The sequence below is a fragment of the Netta rufina genome (assembly GCF_964035555.1).
Source record: "Netta rufina genome assembly, chromosome: 5".
NCBI lineage: Eukaryota > Metazoa > Chordata > Aves > Anseriformes > Anatidae > Netta > Netta rufina.
The window spans coordinates 16895242-16917713 of record NC_140128.1 but is presented as its reverse complement, the minus strand read 5'-3'; the positions used below and the strand labels follow the sequence as shown (position 1 = coordinate 16917713).

Genomic DNA, 22472 nt, shown 5'->3' with positions numbered 1-22472 from the left:
TCACTTGGTTTCTAAATCTGGGCAGCTCCAAGCCCTCTTCTCCTGCAAGGTCTTGTTTTGTGCGGTAGGGCTGAACCTAAGCACTTAATGCATCCTTCAGGGTAAATTTTCCTCAAACTCCTCCTGAGGGAAAACCCATTCCCTTCTTGATTTTCTCTGTGACCCTTCTGAAGAGTTAATTAGCTTTAATTGATCAGTTTTTCTAGGCTAGAGAAGAACATCTCTAGTAAGTAGGAAGTTAAATACTCCTTCTTGTGACCTGTAGAAACTTGAGCTGCTGCTAACTTCAAAGTTAGTTGTTTGTTTCCTGCCTTCTGTAAACACTTGCCAGTAGCAACTGAATCTACTTCTCTTTTTCTTTTTTTCTCACCAAGGAGGAAATGAATTACTGCAGCAAAAAATCATTTATTAAAATTTTTAATTTTTCTCTACATTTCAAATTATAGTTCTGTATTAGAACTTAACATTTTATAATAAATGGTAACTGTTTTTAAATATTATGAGAATCTGTAAAATATCTATGTTTTTCAGACTTTCTCAGTGTGGTAAGTGTGGGAGACAGTTTCAAAATAATGCAGAATTGTTTCCGTTACTAGCCTAACAGCAAAGCAGTCATTTATCACCTGAAACTTTGCTCCCTTGCTGGCTTATCCTTGTTTGCAGGAGACCATCTCACAAAAGATGAGATTGAGTCCAACAGAAGACCCAAGGAAGCCAGTTTGTGACTGACCTAATCAGAGCTGTTAGACAGCTGTGTGCGATTTGGCATTTCAGACACAGACTGTAGGCTGTTTTGTCCCATGGCAAGCATGCAGCAAAATTCATGCCAAAATGTGATGGTGAATTGTGGAAAAAGTCTTAATCTCTGCAAATTATGAAGCAAATGGTTCAGATGTCTTTATTGAACAATCTCTTTCAGGGCAGAGGATGACAATAAAGTGTTTGACTACTATGTTTTTAAAATTATTTGTCTGTTAGGGATGCACATATAGGGCTAAAATCTTCCTCATCCTGCACAGCTGATGGGTAGTCATCCTGTGGCCTGCGGAGGTGGGTTGCCAGTGACAGTTGCTGTGGGGCTTGGCTTCTTTCTTTTGTCTAGGATGCCATATGTTTTGTCTTAGCAGGTCTTTTTATTACTAGTCCTCCTTTTCCTGGGCAAAATGAATTGTAGTATCAGTTCACAACGAAGATGCAAGAAGGAAAAGGAGGATGGAAAGGGATGTTAGTAGGATTTTGCAGGTCAGATTGGGATTCTGTCTGGTCCACCAGTGATTGTGTGAAACCTGGAATTTGCCAGGGAAAGTCAGCATTCATTGAAGTCTGAAGTAAATTGTAAATCCTTCAGACCTTCCCTGGGGTATACTTTAGGAGTGTAGTATTTGTGATCAAAACCAGTTTGCATTTTCTTAAAGGAGGTCCTGGAAACATGCTGAATTCAAGAGTTCTTGTGTGTTATCTGTTAGTCTTTGAAAGCTCATTCATTTTCTGTTATCACAGTCATCATTGTTTCATTCCTCAAAGTTAGAATCTCAGTCAGTTTGATTGCCCTCGGAACTTCCTGTCAGTGGTAAATTTTATTAGCTGCTGGGGTAGTGCCTACCTTTCAACAGTTGTTACTGTGCAGTAGATAAATTTTATTTAACCACAAGTATTACTACAAAATCAACAGCTCCATAATTCTCAGTGTACTTTCTCTTATCCTTTTCCCTAGGTTTTGGAAACGTGCTGGATTTGTGCCAGTTTATCTAAGGCAAACACCAGTAAGTAGCATACTGTTTCTGAATGAAATCCAGCCCTATTGAAATCACTGGGCATCTTTCCATTAACTTCTGTGAGATGTGATTTGGGTAAAAAAATTTCTGAGACTACATTTGGGGTTTGTTTTGTGTTCATTTTTGTTCTTCGGTGTTTCAAATTTTAGGGTTTTGAATATGGTCCTCTGAGTAGTTTGCACTTAAAAAGTTATAACAAAGGTGCATCTGTTCAGTGTTGTTATTGGTAAAATATGCAATTGGCCCTTGAGCTGAATGCTGTTGCTTTCCCTAGGTGTTTACCAAAAAAAGCACTAGCTGTTACAGTACTGTTGGAGAGAATAATTTGTCCCTTGTCATCCCACTTTCCTTTTGTTTTTTTTTGGCTCTTGAGCTATAACTGCGATTTGCAACACTGGTGAGTGGTGGTTATCTCAAGAAGCCAAAATCTCTCAACACTGGGATTTACCAAATTATCAGCTTTATATTTGGTGGTGGTGATCAGTATCAGTTGATATATGAGTTGTTGGTTTAGAAGACCCTTGCCTTCTTCAGTTTAGCATAGAGTATACACAGTTCATGGAGATGATGGGAAATGTATCTTCATTATTAGAATGACCTGACTGGTGAGCATTCATGCATCATGCTGAAGATGCTGAATGAAGAGGAGTCTGAACAGGAGCCTTGGCTTACAGCTTTCTGGAAAGGTAACTGAGCTAATGCTAGAAAAATATTCTGGAATATTTATTCTAGAGGTCCACAGGAGTCATTTGTTTCTTCATCTTGTCCTGTAGATTTTAGGAGGCGCTTCCTTTCTCTGCTTTCCTACCAGTTCAGCACGTTCTCTCCTTCGTTGGCATTGAATATTCTGCAGAACAAAAATATCAAACAGCAGTCACAACCCCGTGAGTACCCTGGCTCATATATTCATTTAGAATGCAATTTAAAGTCTTTGTGTAGGTTTATCAGAGTTCTCAAGCACATGCATGGTATGATGCTTCTTGTGAGGTGCCACGAATTGTTCTTGGTGTTTTGTTTCCATCATCAAAAAAAAAAAAAAGCTTGTATTTTTGAGTAAAAACTAACAGGACATTTTCTGCCAATTAAAAACAGGTAGTGGTTTGGGGTGGTGGTGATTTTTTTTTCTGTGCTTTTTTTATTTCAGTCAGAGATTTAAGTACTCCAAAATTAGAGGGCTCCTAACTCTGGCAGCTAAAGGCACGACAAAACAAAATCCAGTGAATGAATAAAGAAGTCTACTAAATCTAGTATGGAGTTAGAAGAGAAGCCTTGAGAATCAAAGGTCAATAGGCAAAGAAGCTGATTTAGGATCTTAGGGAGAATGTTGTCATCAGAAATTTGGAAATTCGAATTATATGTCTTTCTAAGAGAAAGGCTTTAGTTAACTGTGTGTTCTTTGGTCTTAGTGCAACACTTGCTAGGGTGAACACACAGGTAGTAACAAAAAGGGCCAGATAAGGCAAATACAACAGTCCCTCGTGGCTTAAAAGTCCTCTTTAAAAGCAAACTGATGTCTTCTCAGTAAGCCTAACAGAGGGTAGTCCTCTTGAGAGAACTTGGTAATCTGCGTTTTGTGGGTTTTAGTATCTGTCTTGGTGAAAGAGGTTTGGTTGCTGCTACAAAGAAAGTTTTTATCAGCAAAACCAGTGTAATACATTGAAAGTCTGAGCAAACTGATTCCCAGTTTTCACTGTTTTTAGTTTCTCTGGCATGTTTGAGTTGATAAGCTGGTCTGTTTTGACAGTTGCAATGTTCTTCATATGGTTATATTTCTGTCTGAAAAGACTTGGAATAACCAAGCCAGTCTTAGTAGCAGTGTTATACCTAGTGAGTTGAATTCTGAAGTGTGTTGGAAAGTGAACTTCGGGGATAGCAGTTGGCCTTCAGTCAATGATGTGAAAAAGGAGTTAGTTAAATAATGAGATCCTGGAGAGCTGTGAAGAACAGTCTTGACAGTGATGTCTCTTTATCATTCAGCCATCAGCCGTGCTGAATTAGAATCTGTTTTCATCCCATATGACTTGAAGAGATTAGAGATGTATTCTCGCAACATGGTGGACTATCATCTCATCATGGATATGGTACCTACCATTGCCAGGATGTTTTTTCTCAACCAGTTGGGTGATATCTCTCTCTCAGCTGCACAGTCGGTATGTATCACTGTGAGAGCAAGCCATGCTTCATCTCTTTTTGTACTTTTCTGCTGTCTCCTAATTTTGGATTAGTTTCCCATTTCATGTAATTTTTAAAAAGAAGCCTTTGCTTCAGTTGATTTATACTTCTGTGGTCCTCTTTATGATTTCTCCTGCTTGTGTTCTAACTTTAGTGTTTGCTTTGAATAAAATCTGCAGAGATCATACTGTTGCATGTTCAGTTAAGTACTTTGTGTGTTTATAATATTGTGTGAACTATGGCTTAAAAGCACCTCAAAATCTTTTGGTTCTTGAGCTGTACCTCAGGAGAGAGATATTCATTTGCACTAAGTATGGAATGCTGCCAGCTGACAACAGCATAACATAGGGGTGTTCAGTGCATCTGAGAAAAGCTTGAGCTTGTACCAGAGGAGTCTTGTATTAGCTGAGCAGAGCAAGGACTTGGTAAAATGTCAGGGACATAGAAGATAATATTTATGTAAGTGTTTGCTCTAAAAGCCTCTCTAACTGAAATGTCATTTCCTCAGGCCCTTCTTTTAGGGATTGGCCTACAGCATAAATCTCTGGACCAACTGGAAAAGGAGGTAGAACTGCCCAGCAGTCAGTTGATGGGCCTCTTCAACAGAATCATCCGCAAAGTAGTCCAGGTAATTGCATCATGATGAGCTTTGCCTTGGGTGTATCAGACTAAAGTATAATTCCAGTACTGAGCCTGGTACTAGTAGAAAGCTGAATTGGAATTATGTATCTTTAACATGTCCACAAAAATTGACTGTAAACTTTGTTTGTAAGAAGGGAAGATCCTAGTGGCAAAAAGCAGGTATTTATGGCTTTGATTTATATTGTGTTGTCCCAAATAAGAGTGCTAATGTTACGTTTTTAAGTGTTGAAATGACCCAAACCAAAATGCTGAACATACAGCTAGTGATGCCAGCTGAACTTGAGACATTTGTTTATGATGGTTCACTGCATTGACAGCATCTCTGCCTTTGTTTGCTTGTTGTTTTTTTTTTATATCAACCAAACAAAAAAACTTTCTCTAATGTCATTTAGAGGTGGACCTAAGTCTAGTGAAATTACTGGGAAGTTTTGGGTCTATTTTTTCCCATGGTATCTGCAGTAAAGCGAGTAGCGTGATGAGTTACTAAGGAAAAGGACAGACATAAAAGTTGCTAGCTGCTTGCAATCACTTGTGCAGCCTAGCGCCTCTAGTTCTCAAGGAACAGAATATGTTAGCGAAGGTTCTGTGGTGTGGCATAAGATGTTCATTGGAGAGATGCTATGCTCTGCATAACACTTAACTACAAATGTTCATCAAATCAGCGTATTGACATAGAATGTTGCTAAGTGTGAGTTCTCTCCATTCATGCAAGTGACATTGTGAGCTGTTTTTATTTTTATACCTTTAATGAATGCTATGTGTAATTCTGCCTTCAGGAAGAAGCTTTGAGCTTTTTATTTTAGTATGATGGAATGTATGCATCAGAAGTAAACTGTGAAAATATTCGCAGGGTTACAAGAGTTTCATGGGGACAACCAGCATTCATTACTTATTTTTAAGCACAATTGTAGAAGAAACACTGAGTCTTACATGTGTTGGTTTATTTCATTTTCAGTTGTTCAACACTGTCCAGGAAAAGGCTGTGGAGGAACAGATGGTAGCAACAAAGGATATTGTAATGGAACCAACAATTAAATCTTTAAATGATGATTTGGTAATTATGAACTTTCTTCTTAATACATATATAAGCACTCTTCATGGAACTCCTTTGAGCATAGAAGCCTTGTAATCTAAATTTTCTTGGATTAGAGTTGTGTGTCACCTCTGTCACTATGTGGTAGTTATAAAACCAGCTTTTGCCGTTACATTCTTAGTCATGCTTTGTTAATCTGCCATACGGATTTTCACAGAACCCACAAAGATTTTGGAGTTATGCATCACAACTATATATATATCGATTACATAAAAATGCAGTTACAGAAAAAAGCTTTGTAGGATCATCTAGTATTTGTTTTTTCTCTTTAGTGGGGAAACAAGTTTTGCTTGTATTATATGATTACTGTTGCAGTCAGAACTTAATGCATCTGTTGTGCTATCCTTTTTGTAGGAAGAAGCCGCAAAGGAATTCCAAGAAAAACACAAGCAAGAAGTGGTGAAGCTAAAAGAAATGGACCTTACACAGTAAGAACTCATCTGTATGAGTGTCAAATCCACTTTTCCTCTGGTATCTATTTGAATGCTGGGTCACCAGCACTAGTACATCTTGCTGAGTCATGTGCAGAAGGCTGTAGTCACAAAATGATGATCTCACACCATCAATAAGTGAGAAATAGCAGTGTGTATCTTCAATGGTAGCCATGTGGGATAAGCATATGCTGCTACTCTAATGGAAGTGTTAGATATTATGTGCCTGATAGCCAATAATTGTCTTGATCAGCTCTGCTAGCAGTTCCTTTGTTTCATACTCACAACATTCTTTCCAGTATGAGTTAAATTCAGTAACAGAACTTATCTGTTCAGTGTCATTCACCCGCTTAACTCAATACATGAACTATTTTCCTGAAAAGTGTGTCATAGGCATGAATTTTACTTTTTGCCAAGCATGAGGTTACTGATGCCCCTTTTTGAACAAAAAGCAAAAGACCACACCCGATCATCAGTGAGATCTGTCTTTGGAACCATAGAACTGAATTATTAAAGTTGGGGCTGGTTCATCATTGCAGCACTGCACACAGCAGATGTGGAAATGCCACTTCAATTCTCAGTACCTTGGACATGGTCTTGAGCACTTTATTTTACTTGTGTTCTCCTTTGTCTTTTATTTAAATTACTCTTATTGTGGCAAGAACTCTTACTATGTATCTATAGGGCAGTCTTGATCCTGACTGTGTATGGTATGTATGTTGCACATGTAACTTCTATAGTTCTGTAATTTGGAGTAATGAAAAAACTGCCTGGCTTTGGATTGTTTATAATTTGACAGTTATTGTGCTTCTAGGAATGGTCATTAGTTTCCTCAAACCACGATACACAGGTCCTGTTGTCTGCTGTCCAGCTTTTCTGTATTCAGCTGTCTTAAACTCAAGTAAAAATTAGTACCTGGCTAATGTTAGTATTCTCTTCTTTAATAAGAAAAAGAAACCCCACACATAAAATACCCCAAAACCAACATAAAAGAACAAGAGAGAGCTTCCTTTACTAACTGCAGCGTGCAGATGCTTTTAGCTGTAGTAGAGCTGGACAGTTTGTAGAATACAGAATTGCCAAACCAGCAACTTCCTTGAAATGTCAGCAGATGTCTCTCTTTCTGGGCCAATGGGAGTTGCACATGCCACTCTGATCCTCTCCCTTTTCTCTCTCGTTTGTTAGATCTGAGAAAAGGAATCTTTGGTCCTCTCATTTGAGGGTCAGACAAAAATGGATGTGATTTGAAGTTACTTGTAAGTCAATCACACTAGGAAAACAAGATAACCAGAACTTATAAAGAATTAAAATTCTAATTACTAGATTTGATAGTATGATATACCTGTTTGTGATTTTGGACTATGCTCCTTTTTTATTTTATCCAGAAACAGATTCATGTTCTTCTCTATAAGGAAAGAGGGACAAAAATCTATTTTGAACACTTTTTAGTACAGGTTATAGAAAGCTAATAGAACAGACAGAGCTGTTTGATGTTTCACCTCGTATAACCAAAGATTAATCTAATCTGAATCTCTAAGAACTTGAGATACAGAGCAACCACTTAGCCTTGCTACGTGACTGCTTTGCCTAGTTAAATTTGTGTTATTTTGAGGGTACTTGAACATAATGACAAGAACCACAGCACATGAGTTTAGCTGAATAGCAGTTGCTGTTTTAGTTTCTTTCCAAAAGAAACCTGCAGGTCTTCAGTTTTTCCTGGATGGATGCAGAAAAACTACCATTCAAGCTTACTGCTGGCTAAGAGCAGCTGCTAATTTACCTTTCTGTTATAAGCCGTTGCTTTTTGCAGCCTCTTCCTTTACTACCACAGACATCCATCTCCTTTGTGGGGGAGGAAAAAAAAGAAAAAGCAATCAACCTTTTAGAAACAAAATCTATATAGTGAATATAGTTCTGATTGTGTTTGTCAGTCTTAGATCTGTAATGTTTGAAAGTGTGTGTTTTAGGAAATCTAGTGGGCAGAGAAGTATACGCCACTGCTATGGAAACTAACACCTTTGTGGCCTTATTGTTTACATTCATAAAAGACATACTCTGTTAAGCATTCTGCTTTTCTGATGAGAAGCTTTCATAGAACAGTTTCGTAATGTTTACAATAGCAGCTCCTGAGAGAGCTTCATCTGCTATTGACCAGCTTTGGATGAAGACAATTGTTGGTTGCTGTCGACCTAGTTCAGATTGAGTCTGCTGACAAAGTCGTGATGAGCTGTCGTATCTCTTTGCCAGTCTAGTTTTGTATGCATTTCTACATACTGGTTTTGTTGGGTGCTAATGCAGTAGCTTTGTTTCAAGTATACTGTGTATCTGACAATATAATCACTTTTTTTCCTGCTTTGGGCTGGCAATTTTACTTGAATTTTCCTTTACCCTTTTCACTTAGATATATTATCCGGGGGGATGATGAAGAATGGAATGAGGTGCTGAGTAAAGCAGGACAGAACGCTTCCATCGTCAGTGTGAAAAGGTTAGGGAAGTTGAAATACTCTACAGTCTCTCTTGTTCTGCTAGCTTTACTGCATTTTTTTTTCCCAAAAGGGTGAAGCTGAAGAGCTAATTCAGATAACAATGAATGTAATGTCCTTAATATTTTCCCAGTTTTCCAGATAAATCAGGGTATGAGCATTCCTCTAACGGAGAGTGCTTCTGTGGCTTGTGTGTTTGTTGCTCTAGATTATAGTCTTGTCTGCATATAACTCAATTGCTTATAGCAACTCTTTCTATTGACGTGGTTAAGTCTTGATCTTGGCCACACAAATTGGTGCTATTTCTCCCTGGGGACACTTCTAAAGAACAAACTCATTTCACATTACTGTCCTGTTGCCTTGGGGGCTAGCACCGGGTGGAAGCCTATGATAATCCCATTGGAGAAAATAGGAATTCAGTTACAGAGAGTTCTTTCAAATTTGAGTTTAAGTCTGTAAAATGCTGAGTGTGCCTTTCTGCAGTTCCTTCCTTTTCATCCATCTTATTTCTTTTACCTGGCCCAGCATGGAGTGTTTCCTCACCTTTTCCTTGGGAATTTATAATTGGGACTTGGCCTGCTTGCTTGTTGCCCCCTCCCTTGGTGTCTGAAGGTTGAAGTAATTATGTGATGTTTTTTGCATCTCTTTTCTACCTTGTGTGTATTCATGTTCTTTTCATGAATGCTGGAAGCTGAGAGTTTCTAAAAGCCTTACAGAAATGAGAGAATCTCATCAATGCTTATAAAGATTGGAGCCCTGTCATGTTTGCTGTACTCAGAATCTAATGCAGGAAAAAAATTGTATACTTAAGTTTACAGCTGTCAGTGATAATATTTTTTCTAGTTACTCCAGCTTCCAGATGCCTTAAATGAATTGCCATTAGGAGATTTAGTCTTGAAAAGCAACAACAAAATGCAGCTAAAAATCAAGATCTCATGGGATTCAAATTGGGTTAAAGAATCTCAAGACAGTGGGAAGCTAGGCCATACTCTTATTCATGCTTTCTGTAGCATTCTAAATGACCCAAGAAATTGGAAATATTTTCTCTCAGTCACTTTCTCTGGGAGGCCTTGAAGCAACCATTTCTACATAGATCCTTTCTGCTTTTTACAACAAGATTTTTTGCAGCTGGATGGGCTTCCCAGTGTATTTTAAACAAATATTTTGTTCCTGTTTCCCAGTGAGAAGAAAAGAAAACTAGAAGCAGCAAGAGGACCCAAGCAACAGAAGAAATTTAAGAAGACTAAAGATATAAAGCAGAAGTGGAAGAAATGACTTAAAGACAATCAGTGAACTTGAATTAACAAGTGACTGGTCTGTACTCAAGAAGTACTATTCTCCTTTCAAATCAAAAGACTTTCTTTTTTTTTGGGGGGGGGGGGTGGGGAATGGGACAGGGGGGTGAGAGCTAGGGAAAAAGAAAAGCCTTAGAGGCACTTTAAAAATGTTTGTATTAAGGGAAGTGCAGTGATACTGCCAGGAGACAGTCTGTGGAGATTTTTTATGAAGTGTGATTGCAGAGCTTGAGTGAGGCACTGTGCAGCACACTGGGATCTTATGAGGGTGCCTTAGCAACTACAAAGTTTTCATTCAGGCAGGAGAGATCAGTCTGTAAACTTCATTGCTTCATAGTTGTTGGTGTCTTTATTAAAAAAAAGAGTGGGCAAACGATAGAAATGCATTAGCCTGTGGTATGTGACTACATTTTAGCATTGCAGTACATCTTGATATATTCAGCTACTGATTCAGTAGTACTACCATTCCTTTGTAGCTCAAGGGGATTTTCAGTGTGGGCAACAGCTCACTTTTTTTAATTTGGAGCTGATTATTCAGTGAGCTCCAACTGTGTTGTCAATGATGTAGTCTTTGCTCACAAGAATTCAGGGTATACAATGAACACTTCTATTTTGGAAGGTGGTGTATAGTTCCTACTTACTGTGCTGCTCAAGCAGCTGTAATAAAAGGCTCTTTTGCATTCACACTTGCTTACAAGGTCTCAGCATTTCCATAGCTCAATAATTTACATTTCCTAGTTCTCAAGCAGGATAGGATGACTAACGGGTGCTGTAAGAGTGGCTCTGGCTGTTGTGTCTCCCTTGCTATCTGCTCACCTAGGCCTACTACTTGACTTTGTTGGAAAGCTTTGTGTAAAGGTTGCCAGGAAATCAGCACTATCATACTGACACCTGGTCCTAGTGATCTGCTTTTCCAGTTCAGGGGCCAGTCAAGCAGGTAAGTTTCAGCTCTGCTCTTTGGTGGTTCCTACTTGGCAGTGAAAATGTATGAGTCTAGAGTTAGGACTTTCTGGGACTGCAGTGCTCTAGTTCTGGTAGCTCTCAGAATCCAGGGGCATCAAAACCATGGCAAACTCTGACACAGAACCATTCCTGCCCCAAACCTTACTGCCCTGGTGCATTAGCTTGATGCTCCAGCATAAAGATTTGGAAAAGAAAGACTTACCTGCAGGTGATATGTAGCCATTTTCTATTTGTTTGTAGATCTCAGAGCTCCTATTTCCAGTAAATCTCTGAAGCACCAATTTTTTCTCAGTTAAAACACACTACGTGTTCTCTAGGAAGCTGTTTTATGAAGCATCTAAGTAAACATGAGCCTTGCGCAGCACAGCCTTTATATATACCTTTGGTTAACAGCCCACTTTGTGAGTCAGCAGCAGCAATACAGCCCCCATGCTGGGGGCAGTTAAGCCCTGAGATCTACAGCTGCAGCTTCTAAAGGCTTAATGAGGAGCCCCGTTATCTCCCAGCTGTGCTGAAAGAGTGGCGCTGGCACCCTGCAGCAATGATGCACTAGCTGCACTGAACAGGCTCTAAAGACGTTGTGAAAAGAGCAGACAGGGAAGACACGAAGTATGAGGTTCTTCACAGCTACCTGGGAAGTTGTCAAGAAGAAAAGGTGAGTGTAAATTCTCTCTTTTTGCTGTCATTGTTAACAGTGGGACAACTGGTAAGGGGTGAAGAGCCTCCTTGCTTTAGGGAGTCTGCTGGATGTTGTTGTCTAGTTGTCTGCCTGCCTTGGTCCTGGAAGAGACAAACAAGCAAGCTGTTATGTGGGGCTGGGGTTAGTGCTGGAGCCCTTTTGGGGGACACTCCACAGCCAGCTGAGAAGGAAGCAGTTCTGTCGAGCATTGGTAGCCCAGAGGGGTGCTGGCTGGAAGGCTCTTCTCTAGTGGGGGTCTGCTGTTTCAGTTAGGCTGGGGAAGCCCCATGTAAGAAAAATATTTCCTATGGTTACCTGTAGGACTGTGGTTTTCCAGTGGCTTGTTTAGTTCAGTAAAGAAACCTCTGTAGTTGCTCACATTTGTCTGAGGTATTATTGTAATAAAAGATAATTATTTTTTTTTTAAGGATTGTCCCAAGGTGGTCACATCCTTTAGCTCTTTCAGGGAGGTTTTATAAAGATGTGCTTGACATGGTGGTCAAGTAAGAAAGCGGTATCAAATATTTAGTGTGTGGTGTCTGGATAACATTGGCTTGCCTACTTTATTATGCTCAACACTGAGGGATTCAGCTGTGGTCTAACAGGCTGTAAGTCGAAGCTTTCAACGCTTGTAGAGTCTCTTCAAAGTGTGTTGAAACTTAGCACTGATACAGTACCAGCAGTTATTTCAGGTTCTGTGTGAGTTGTTGGTTTGTTCGCCTGCATGGTAGTGTTTTACTTGCTCTGGGTATTACTATCTAGTAGCTGACAGTATCTGAAGGCTTTTTTTTAATTGCAAGTTAGTTGTGATAAGAAAACATTAATTCCTTAAGATGCAAACTACAATGCATGTCTGAGAGTGCTGCTAAACTCTAGTTCTAATAATGGGCTCAAAAGTAAGGTTTAAGAGAACTTGTGTTATAGAACAGCCATGTGTTAAGGCGCAGAAATTGGTTTGTGTTTCTAACGGCTAAATGGGGGATCAAGTGATTAGGAAGTTCAAAAACGTTTTGTGTTGCTTTTTTTTTTTTTTAACTGAAAAATACTTCAAAGTGTCTGTTTTATTTAAAAGGCTATGCTAAATAGCTATTAATCAGCGTACAAATTGACTGTCCTCTGTTTCTGCTGTGACCTGTGTGGTCCTGGGGACTCCCCTTTACTTGGGGTTGTGATGTGAAGCTGTTCCATGCACCTCAAGCCAGATGAGGTGGTTGGCTGTTTCAGGAAATACGGCGTCACGCTAGTAGGCAGCAGTCTTGAAAACCTTGATGCCTGTCCTACTGGCACCGTCCTGGGGAAAGTACATTTACTTACACAGGAGCCAAACTGGCAGCGTGTCAAAATGAGCAACGTTCGGTGTGTTGTTAGAGCTTGGCAGTCTGTGGGTGCTCAGATGCTGGGGAGAAAGGCATGGGATACCTTCAGAAATAAAGGCAGATTAAGAATGGTGGTGTCATCACGACTGTTTGTGTGCTTTTTCTGCAAAAAAAATCTGCAAACCATTGCTACTAAGTAGTGTGAAGTAAAATAGGAAGCTGGCATCTTCCCCACTCAATTTGGAAGCATTTGTGTTACGTAGGAGGTGATCAATGAACATAACTATGTAGTCTGGCAAAAATTCTTGTAAATTATCTGTAAATCAGTGTGGAAGGTAGTGGGCAAAACTAAACTGGGTTCTTCAAGCAAATCAGGATTTTGATATTGAGCTGCCTCTGCTGCTTTCTGTCTGTAATAGACTGTAGCAATTTCTGCTTTGTTATCTGTGAACTCAGTGTCCTTTAGTTGTAGTAAAAGACTTGAAGGATTTGAGCTTCGTGTTTATACTTGTACTTCTTAGGCATTATTAATGACTGTGCCCCTCCATTCCAGAGTGGGAGTTTGTTTAAACAGAATTTTGCTACTTCTACAGAAAATGTATGTATTCAGAGTTGAACCATTCTTTGTCAAGTTTTCCGTGTACGTTTTATGATTTCTGGCAGCTTTTTGGATTCCTCTGTCTGTTGATTGCCCTTTGAAGAGCAAAATGGAAAAAAGCCCTCAAATACTAAAATAAGTGAGGGAGGTGGGTATATATATATATATATATATTTATTTATTTTTAATATGTCTGTGCTTTAGATCAGTCAGGTTGTGTTAAAATTCCATCTAGAGTAAGGGCTAGTTGAATGCAGTCCAACCACAAGGCAGGAACACGTGTCTGTCCATAGCCAGCAGCACACTAAGAGCGTCGCAAAACGTGAGCTGAGAAGAGAGTGGGTTCTGCATCTTCAGATTTTAGGGTCTTTTGTGTGTTATTTGATATAAGTTTCCCTATGGTGAGCTGGTTCCTGTTTATTGTGTATGCAGGATCCCCTACAGAGGGGGCTGTGTATACTTGGTCTGGTGTACTGCTGATCGCAGTGCGTGCATTCATCCAAAGGCAAAGCCAGCTCGGCTTCCTATTCAGTGGGACAGCTCTTTGCCCAACCCAGTAACCAGATGAAGTAGTGTTTCAGGCCTGTTTCTAACCCACAAAGTCGGCTTACAGCCTTTTTCAGTGCTCCTGGGTTGCTGATCTAGTGCCTGTCACGTTGCTGCGCGTTCACTCTTCTCTCCTGTGCCCAGTGAGCTTGTCTGCCTGCAGTGACCGAGTGCTGCGGCTAATTGGAGGCAAATCGGGAAGCCGCGTCTAGCTGAGCAGCTCCCTGCAGGTGGTGGGTAGATGTGACCTAGTTGTCAGTGGAATCATCCTGCTTGCTCGGAGACCCGTGAGCTATTTTGACAGCTGGAGGGGGCTGACCTCCGAGAGGTACCTGGGAGGAAGAGAACCAGTGGTGCTGAGGATCCGTACTGCTGCAGCAGGCTCTGCGTGCGGGGGAGGTTTGCCTGCCACAGCTGTGGTGAGGTGCGGGGGGGCTGTCCGGAGAGGGTGAAAAAACAACCTTTAGTGGGTGTGCTGGGTATGCAAAGGCTGAGGGGGGAGAGAGGCGGTGAAAGGCACCGGCAGCTTTCTCATGGCTGAGCTGAAAGTGGAGTGCTGTGTGAAGTCCTGGCTAGTGAGCTGCCCGTCCAGTGGGCTTTTGGGAAGCAAAGAGCTTTGACTATGCACTCCCGCTGAACAGTTTTGAAGTGGCTTGCTTGCTTTCAAGTTATGACCAGTAGGAAAACAGACAGCACTGGCACTGACTTTAGCTCTGGGACTGGGCCAATCTGAGTTGCTGTGGTTAAGGCCTTTTTCCCTGCCATGCTGCAATTTTCATCATGCAACAGAAGCTTTTTTTGTGACCCCCTCTTTTGCTTGGGCAAATAGTGCTGTGAGGGCAATTTCTATTTTCTTTGCTGTACACTAATGGATCCCTTATACTCAAAACCTCCTGGGGAGCTGAGTCTAGCTTCTGAGTCCTCTTTCTCTGCTACAAGCAGCGGTGACAGCAGCTTGCTGCCCTGCTTCCTCAAGGGAGTCGCCTCTCTCCTTTTTCCTCTGGTGTCTCCCTGGTGGTCTCTGTTATGGCAGGTGCAGGAAGCACCGTCTGGCTGCTTGGGCAGCATTTGGTGAGGGCAAAGGGCCAGTTGGTAGCAGCACTACTTCAGCTGGTGCTTGCCTGCTGTGCAAAGGCTTATTGTAAAGCAATAAGGTTTTACTTTAGTCTGAAAGTCATTGCACATGATCAGGCAGATGTGTAAGCTCTGCTTCCTCAACTCCATGAAGTTATTGTAATAATGAGCAGCAGTTTTGTGCTTCCCAAAGCAAACTCTGCTACGTTACTTTCTAGGACTGTGAGGGAGGGGCAGTCCTGCATAAAATGGAGGTGGTGTGCAACTAGTTTCATGACAAATTTCTATTTAATCTACTTTTTAGACGGAAAGTGCTCCAAAGGGAATCCTAGGTCTTTGTTTGTATTCCATGATTCTTGAGAACAAGTCAGTGTTTGTACTGGTTGGTTTCCAAGCATGCTGGTGTAATGGTACAACACAAGAGGAAAGCACCCCTCATGTATCAGTCCCAGCAGACTTCTTTCAGGTCATGTAAATCAAATGCTAAGAAGGGCTCATGAAGCTAATTTATTGTAGAGCTGGATTTCAAGTCTCGCTGCACCGGGGAGGTATGCCGCACAGTTCCCTTTGTTCCCATGTACGGTGGGAAAGTGAAGGAAAGAAACAACCACGAGTAGACTCTGGGCAGCCAGGTACAGGTTCTGGCTGTATTAATGGCTTCCTCTGAAATGGTCAGAATTAGCATCCTAAGAAACCAAGTATTTGAGTCTTCCTGTAGAGATGCACTAAATCCAGAGTTACAGTTCAGGCATTATTCCCAAACTCTGTAGGGGTCTGAAAGATTTATGGGGTAAACTTAAGAGGGGAAAAAAAAATAGTTATTTCTGGGTCAAATTCTTGCCCTGTCAGCAAAAAGAAACATCTATTTGTCTGACCTCATAGATAAGTAAATGCCCTTGCTCTTTACAGCCTGATTTGAGTGGACCGCTTTCTGATAAGCATGATAACAAGGAAGAGATGAGACCATAAATGGGTCTAGTAGCTTTCTGTTCAGGTTTCCCATGTCCTGGCATTACTGAAGTCACTGGCTTTATTAACCAAGGATAGGGGGTGAAACGCAGCTGTGGCTGCCTCCGTACCTTCCTCTTGGGGAGAGCTGTGCGCCTCTGGTGTGCGATGGTCACCGTGAGTTCTGAAGGGCTTCCTATGACATTGCACGCCTGACTGCGTGTGGTTGCTAGCATGCTCCTTTGCGAAGCAGCAGGCAGGGTGCTCCAGCCACTGCCACTTCAGCCCTCTGGGGTCTGTGGTGGCTGAAAAGGAAGCCCCAGAGAGGGCGTCTGCATGCGTGAGGGACTGAGTCAGGTGTTTGTTCTGAGGACTGTGTGGATACCTCCATGCTAACTAACAGTCATCTTAGCCTTACTGTGTGTCTGTGCTGAATAGGGGAAGAATCCTAGAATTGGGATTTTTCTCTGCTGCTTTTTGGTGAAAGGCAGGCAAACTTGTGTTCTCCATAGCTGAAGTGTAGTAAGTTAAGCTGATTAGTTCAAAAAATGCTTGAGCCCAGGAAAGGGAAATAAATGCCTCTTTATCCCTTGCTTTAAAGCGTAATATGAGGTACATATACCAGAGCAATATAGGATGGTAAAACTGCAAGCATCTTTTCCACAGAAGTTTTTAAATGTGGTTTTCTCATTGTTAGAGAAGCGGAATAAATAACAGCAGCTGTGTTTTTTAAAATTACGTTGTTAATAAAATCCTGGTACATTTACATAAATGACAACATTAATGTACAATTAACAAAGCATTGTAATATTACAGCAACAAAGGAGGACCTACATTTTTGTACAGATAGCTGGAGCAGCTACTTGAAAATACCTTCCAAGATAATAGAGCCTTTTGTGGTATTTTTCAGGCAGACCAGTGATAATCTTGAAACATCTCTATGGCTTTCTGATAATAAATAGGGTTATTGAAGCTGGTGATCTTCAAAAGTGGATACGTACCTAAAACACACACTGGAGTGTGCTCTGACCAACGTGTCTGTCAGATTACTGATCCTAGAGGAGTCATTCTTTGCTTTGCATGCAGTTTGCCTCTGATGCAAAGCAGCGATGTCACATTCTGGTGAATTTGTTGGGGATTCTGTAGTTCATTTTCCTTCACTTCATCCAGTTAAACTACCTCTATGCCTTGCATTGGAGATTGTGCCCAGCTGAGCCTATTTCTTCCAGTGTGTTTAGTTACAATACTAACGGTTGAATTCCTAAGAAGCAGTAGTTTTCCAAATGAAAACTTTTCTTCCTCTTCCCTTTTACCCATCTGTAACCAATGAAGGCGTCTCAGCACATGCTTTTGGGGGGTGCTTACAAAGATTGATGGGAATGGCTGATGGTCTTTAAAGCTATTGGTGAGAACAAGGTGTGTGGTAAATGTATTAAATAACTAACTAGCTTCCTAAGGTTGGGCTTTTTTAAGAAAAGGAAAAAAAATAAGTTGCCTCAGACAAAACTGTATCTTGAACTATCTATCTGCTTTTAGTTCTCTAAGTCAGCTAGGAGAAGGTCTATAAAGAGTCCTTCTTTAACAGAAACATGGCTGCTGCAAGCAAAGGAACAATGTGAATCTTGAGTGTTCAAGTTGAGACATCTTGTTTCGGTGCCGCAGCCTGGGTCTCGGACTGCAGCCTACCTCTAGGCAGCAGGCAGCCGTACGCGGTCTCCCCTGAGGTAGCCTATCTGTGGAAACATCACTGCATGGAGAGAGACTAGAGGTCAGGGCTTGTGCTCCCAACTAACTCCAGAGCGAACAAAGTAGCAAGCTGTATGTTTCTCATGGTCTTAGGGAGACTTTTATTGCTATTTATGCAATTGGACAGTTTTTCAGCATAGTGATAGCTCCTACTACACCTGAGTCTTTTAGCAAGCATCTCTTAAGATGTCAGGTCTCACAGATAATGTTCACAATCTTTTTTTCTTTTTTTTTTTTAAGGTAAAAGTGACTTGGACTATCAAACCTTTATAGTGAAAGGGTAGGCAGTATTTTTCTTTCCTCAAACTGGATCCAGATTAAACAACTAGCACAGTGAAACCATATTAAAAAAAAATAAATTTTTCTCCCCACCCTGCCCCAGCTCAGTTCTTCTTACTAGGCATAAAGAGTGAGTAATTCCAGAGTTAGTATTAGTTTCTGCACAGCCTCATACATCTACAAAATCAAGGTGCAAACAGTTGAGGGGAAAATTTATGCTGGAGTCTCTTGCCATGAGCGGAAAACTGGTGTTTATTACTGCAGTGAAGTAGTCTGTGTACACCAGCTTCTGTGTTCAGACAGATGACTTGTTGAATGGGCAGTGGTCCATAGGATCAGCACACTCCTTCTATGCAGCCTTTTTACAAGTAAAACATGAATGCGTATGAACTAGGTGGCCGTTACGGTGTGCAGACAGACACTTAAGACTACATATTAGGTGTTAGCTCTAGGTAAATTGCCTCACTTCTCTACAGCCCCACGATGTGCTTTGTGTGAATGGCAGTGTTGATCTCTTCGGTTCGGGTCTTCGCTTGCATCCTCCGTTCTTGTTTGTGCTGCCTGTGACAGTGTTATTCTCCGACAGTAGTAGCACAGAGAAGCCAGCTCCCCGCCGTCAGTGGGACGAGGCGCAGTACCCTTGCCGGCGGGGTATCTGTTGTAGGGGACTTCCAGCAAGAACTGATGACTCCAGAAGGCAAACAGGAAAGCCACGGCTTTGCCCGGTGGTGCACCCCAGTGTGGTTTGAACCAGTGCTTCTGCCGCTGCCTTGTTCTTGCCTCACACCCTCGAGGTGACGTACACCGAGTGCAGGCGGCCAGCCAGGGCTGTCTGCAAGTCCCGCAGAGGGTCCAAGCCTTGCACTTTGCTGTTCCTGCTGTAGATCAGCTGTTTGAATGAGTCCTGTTCTAGAAGAGAGCTCATGTGTTTGAGGAAGAAGCCTTCACAGAAAGAGGCTAGCTCAGGTGCGTTGTGAATCTGCAGAAGAGAGTAAGATCAATTAGCTTTTTCTGTATGGCATCGACCTAAAGGACATGCCTGGGCCTCAGACAGAAAAAGGACAGTGATAACTGTGGAAAAGCACGAGGGTAGCACTGGTGGTGGCTGGTAATTTCTTTTGATGCTTTTTGCAGGCACAGGTGTGAGCAGAGAGGCATTCAAGCTTTTTTAATTTCTTCCCCTGATGGCCTGCTGTTGGCAGAGCCGCTCGCCTGCAGTCCAGTCTCTTCCTCTTAAAGGAAGAGAGCAGCTGGCTGATGAAGTGGCCAAGATACCTGTTTTGCTGTGCAGGCAGGGAGCTCGTGCTGCAACATAAAATTATGTGCTGCCAGATGGCGCACACAACTCATGGCAACAGGAATACGGCTCCTAGGATGCGAGTCTGACTGCTACAAAAAGGAGCTGAATGCAGGAGAGTGGGGGTAAACGTGCTGGGGGGGATTCGGCAGTGATCCGGTTCCCTTTGCTTCAGAACCTCTGGGGGAAGCTCAGTAATAGGAGAAAGATGAAACTTAGCTTCAGTATTTAGGAGCGCTGTGCACACACAGGTTCTGGGAGCTTTGTGCAAATGGTGATTTAATAAATAGTACTGAAGACCAGGTGATGAGAATGCTCCTTTCTACCTATTGCATATGGTTACATTTTAGGTCCTCGAACAGACCAGCCTGAGTTCCACAGAAAACATGGCCTGGCATGAGAGTCAGGAATCAAAAAAGATCAGTGTACCACTATGTGCAGAGTAAATATGCACATTGCTATTAGGTCATCTTTCTGCTCACCTTTTAAGGGGTCTGACCCTACATCTATCAAACTCCCAGGAATGGCAGACTATTTCCTTTAAGATTTTATTAATAATTTGGGTTAGGTTATTTGATATAGAGGTGAATAACTGTGTCACAACACAGCTGCTATTAGTTCTGGAGCTGTAAAATATGCGCTTTAGCGGTAGGAGTGCTGGAAAAGGGTTTGCTACTTAATTGCTGTACTGTGATCAAGTGCCCCTACTGCTCTGATAATTTGAATCTCTTGGGATTTGCTGGATGATGATGATGCTGTGTCAGCCAGCTAAGACCTCTCTACCTGCTCTGTAGGGTTCTCTCATCAATTTCATGCGTGACTGCTTTAGACAGAAGAACATACTGGTGCTGTGTAGGACTGCAGAGGCTGGAACCTTTCTATCTGAAAGTAGATCATCTCACTCGTGGCTGTGGTTGGGGCAGAGTTACCAGCATAGCAGGGATGCGCTCTACGCCCATTGTGTTTGGTTACCAAAACGAGGCTGCAGAAACACGCATGCTGCTTCATTGTGATGCTTAAATGAGACAGTTTGGCACATACCTTTGCATATTTATAGATGTTAACAGAGTTCTCCATGCTGATCGTCTGGGCACAGAGGATTTCACAGTGTCTCTGGAGGCCATCCAGTTGAAACAGGCTGGCAGCCGACAGCAGCTATTAGGACAAGAGAGGAGCTATTTGAGATCATGAGCCTTGAAAGGTTTACGGAGGGGAGACAGAACTGATGATTTCCTTTCTGAGTGGTCTGTGACTCCCTGGTTCAGCAGCTAATCCTTGTGAAGGAGCAGAAAGGCCGCTAGATGCCCAGCAATGGGCAGAACTCCACGCTGAGCAAAGGCGTGCTTCTCCTGCAGGAGTGCATCTGTACTACTTTTTGTCCCTATGACAAAGGAGAACTAGACTGCTAAAAGCATGCTTTCCTCAAAAGAAAACAAAGCAAACAAACAACAAAAAAAACCCTAATAACCAGTTATGCATACTCTTTAGCAGCAAGCTTTAATCCCACCAGACTGCTCATGACTGAACAGCATTACTGTAAGGGGATCTGTCTGTAATACGAACTTGCTCCTAGCCTAGTCTTTGCTGTACCATTGTCAGCTGTGCAGAAGTGCAGCTTGAAATCAGCAGTCTGTCCATGATCTCTAGCCTCCTCGTGTTTGGCCTGCTGTGAGCACTGGGACTGTCAGATCAGCTGCACTTTCTCTGTGCCACACCCTCCCCCCAACCCCCTCACCCCCTCCCCCCCCAAAAAAAAAAAAAAATAATAATAGTGTACCACCTTATGGCTTCCTTCTCCCAGAAAAGAGAGGACAGACAAAGGAAGCTTCCACCCATCTCTAAGTACCAAAAGCACTTTAAGTGATGTGTTGTGTGTTTTTTGTTTTTTTTTTTTTTTTTCCCCCAGCGTATCATGGACATAATTTAATCAGTAGTTTTTAGTTCCAAGCAACTGTTTTGAAACTTTGAACTCTTTTTAAAGTGTTAAGTATACTCCTGGATTGAAAGTGTGTTGTTAGCTCCCAGATTTTTCCTTTCAAACCATTGACACCCCAGTGCACTTAGCAAGACTGAGAAGAAAACACTCACCTCTAAGATATCAGTGGTGGGAATTTCCATAGATTCTGTTCCTCCATAGTACAAATACTGCATCAGCATCTGAAATGGGAAGAAGGCCAGGCATGAGGCAGTTATCGCTGAAGTCACAAGGGGCTGTGAATGACTGCGCTCCCCTTCCTGCGCAGACAGGAATCGCATGGCTTGCTGGCTGTTGCCTCCACTTCTGGCTCTTTTCTAGTGTTGCAAATCTGCTGCTTTCTAATACCCCTTTCTTCCTTGGTCTTTGAAAAAGGCCCTGGTGAGGATTTTAGGCTGAGAGGGTGACAGTGTGTCTCTGAGCAACATGAATGTCCTTGCAAAAACATTCTTTGGATCCTGGTTTGTAAAGCCTTGCAGGCTGGTCACACGCAGAGCTGCCAGCTAGCTGGAGCACTCTGACTGCCATGCCATGAGCATGTGTGTCAGGGACCTCCCAGCCACTTGCCTCCCCTGCTGTGCTTGTAATCAGCTTCCAGGCCTCCCCCTCTCCCCACCAGGGCCAGAGGAAAAAGACTAATTGTTTGCAGGGAGAGAGTCAGTTTTGGCTCTTTGATCTACATGTGCGCACCCCCAGCTAAACAATTACTCTTATCTGGGGAATGGCGTGATTTGGTATTGGAAAGTGAAGTCACTCCAGTGTCCTGGGTGTAGTGGAGAAGAGGTATGGAGACTATGCACTGTGCGCTTGTACCAGCAGTGGTAGCAAAATTAAGATTGTACTTCTAAATTTTTTTACTTGAGTAACGGAAGTACAGGGAAGGAAAGCTGCTTTCCAGCAGAGCCCTGAGCAGAACCTAGGTCTCCAGTGGCTCAGTTCACTGCCTCCTCCTCTGTGTGCTGTAACTGAGGTTGCTGTAGAATGCCATAACCTCCTTAACTTGCCTGCTTTTATTTACCATCAAATTGTCTAATTCCATGAAGTATTTCACTGGTTTATTTTTTAAATTTGTTGCACTGTCCAGTGAAGCAAAAGTTTATCTTCAAAAACTTTTTGATATAAAAAAATGTAAGGAGGCTTGTTTAGTTATACTTACTTAC

The 22472-nt window shown here is 41.9% G+C and overlaps 2 protein-coding genes across 3 annotated transcripts in view; one reads left to right on the top strand and one right to left on the bottom strand.

Annotated features, from left to right (window-relative positions):
- Window positions 1–22472, top strand: part of NAT10 (N-acetyltransferase 10) — a 42141-nt gene that overhangs the window by 12205 nt on the left and 7464 nt on the right. Inside the window, exons 20-28 of one of the 2 annotated variants that reach the window (XM_084287827.1) lie at window positions 1715–1763; window positions 2368–2461; window positions 2549–2659; window positions 3753–3925; window positions 4456–4575; window positions 5545–5643; window positions 6037–6110; window positions 8515–8598; window positions 9778–9910. In XM_084287827.1, coding sequence (XP_084143953.1) covers window positions 1715–1763; window positions 2368–2461; window positions 2549–2659; window positions 3753–3925; window positions 4456–4575; window positions 5545–5643; window positions 6037–6110; window positions 8515–8598; window positions 9778–9871 — 898 coding nt within the window. In that variant the 3' untranslated portion in view covers window positions 9872–9910. Of the gene's footprint in view, window positions 1–1714; window positions 1764–2367; window positions 2462–2548; window positions 2660–3752; window positions 3926–4455; window positions 4576–5544; window positions 5644–6036; window positions 6111–8514; window positions 8599–9777; window positions 9944–22472 lie in introns of those variants that run through there. The other variant, XM_084287826.1, reaches the window with a different exon arrangement.
- The window catches only part of ABTB2 (ankyrin repeat and BTB domain containing 2), a gene marked incomplete at its 5' end in the record, with an annotated part of 139345 nt that continues 134727 nt past the window's right edge, over window positions 17855–22472 (bottom strand). Inside the window, 3 exons of the mRNA XM_084288542.1 lie at window positions 17855–19019; window positions 20379–20492; window positions 21426–21494. Coding sequence (XP_084144668.1) covers window positions 18822–19019; window positions 20379–20492; window positions 21426–21494 — 381 coding nt within the window. The 3' untranslated portion in view covers window positions 17855–18821. The remainder of the gene's footprint in view (window positions 19020–20378; window positions 20493–21425; window positions 21495–22472) is intronic.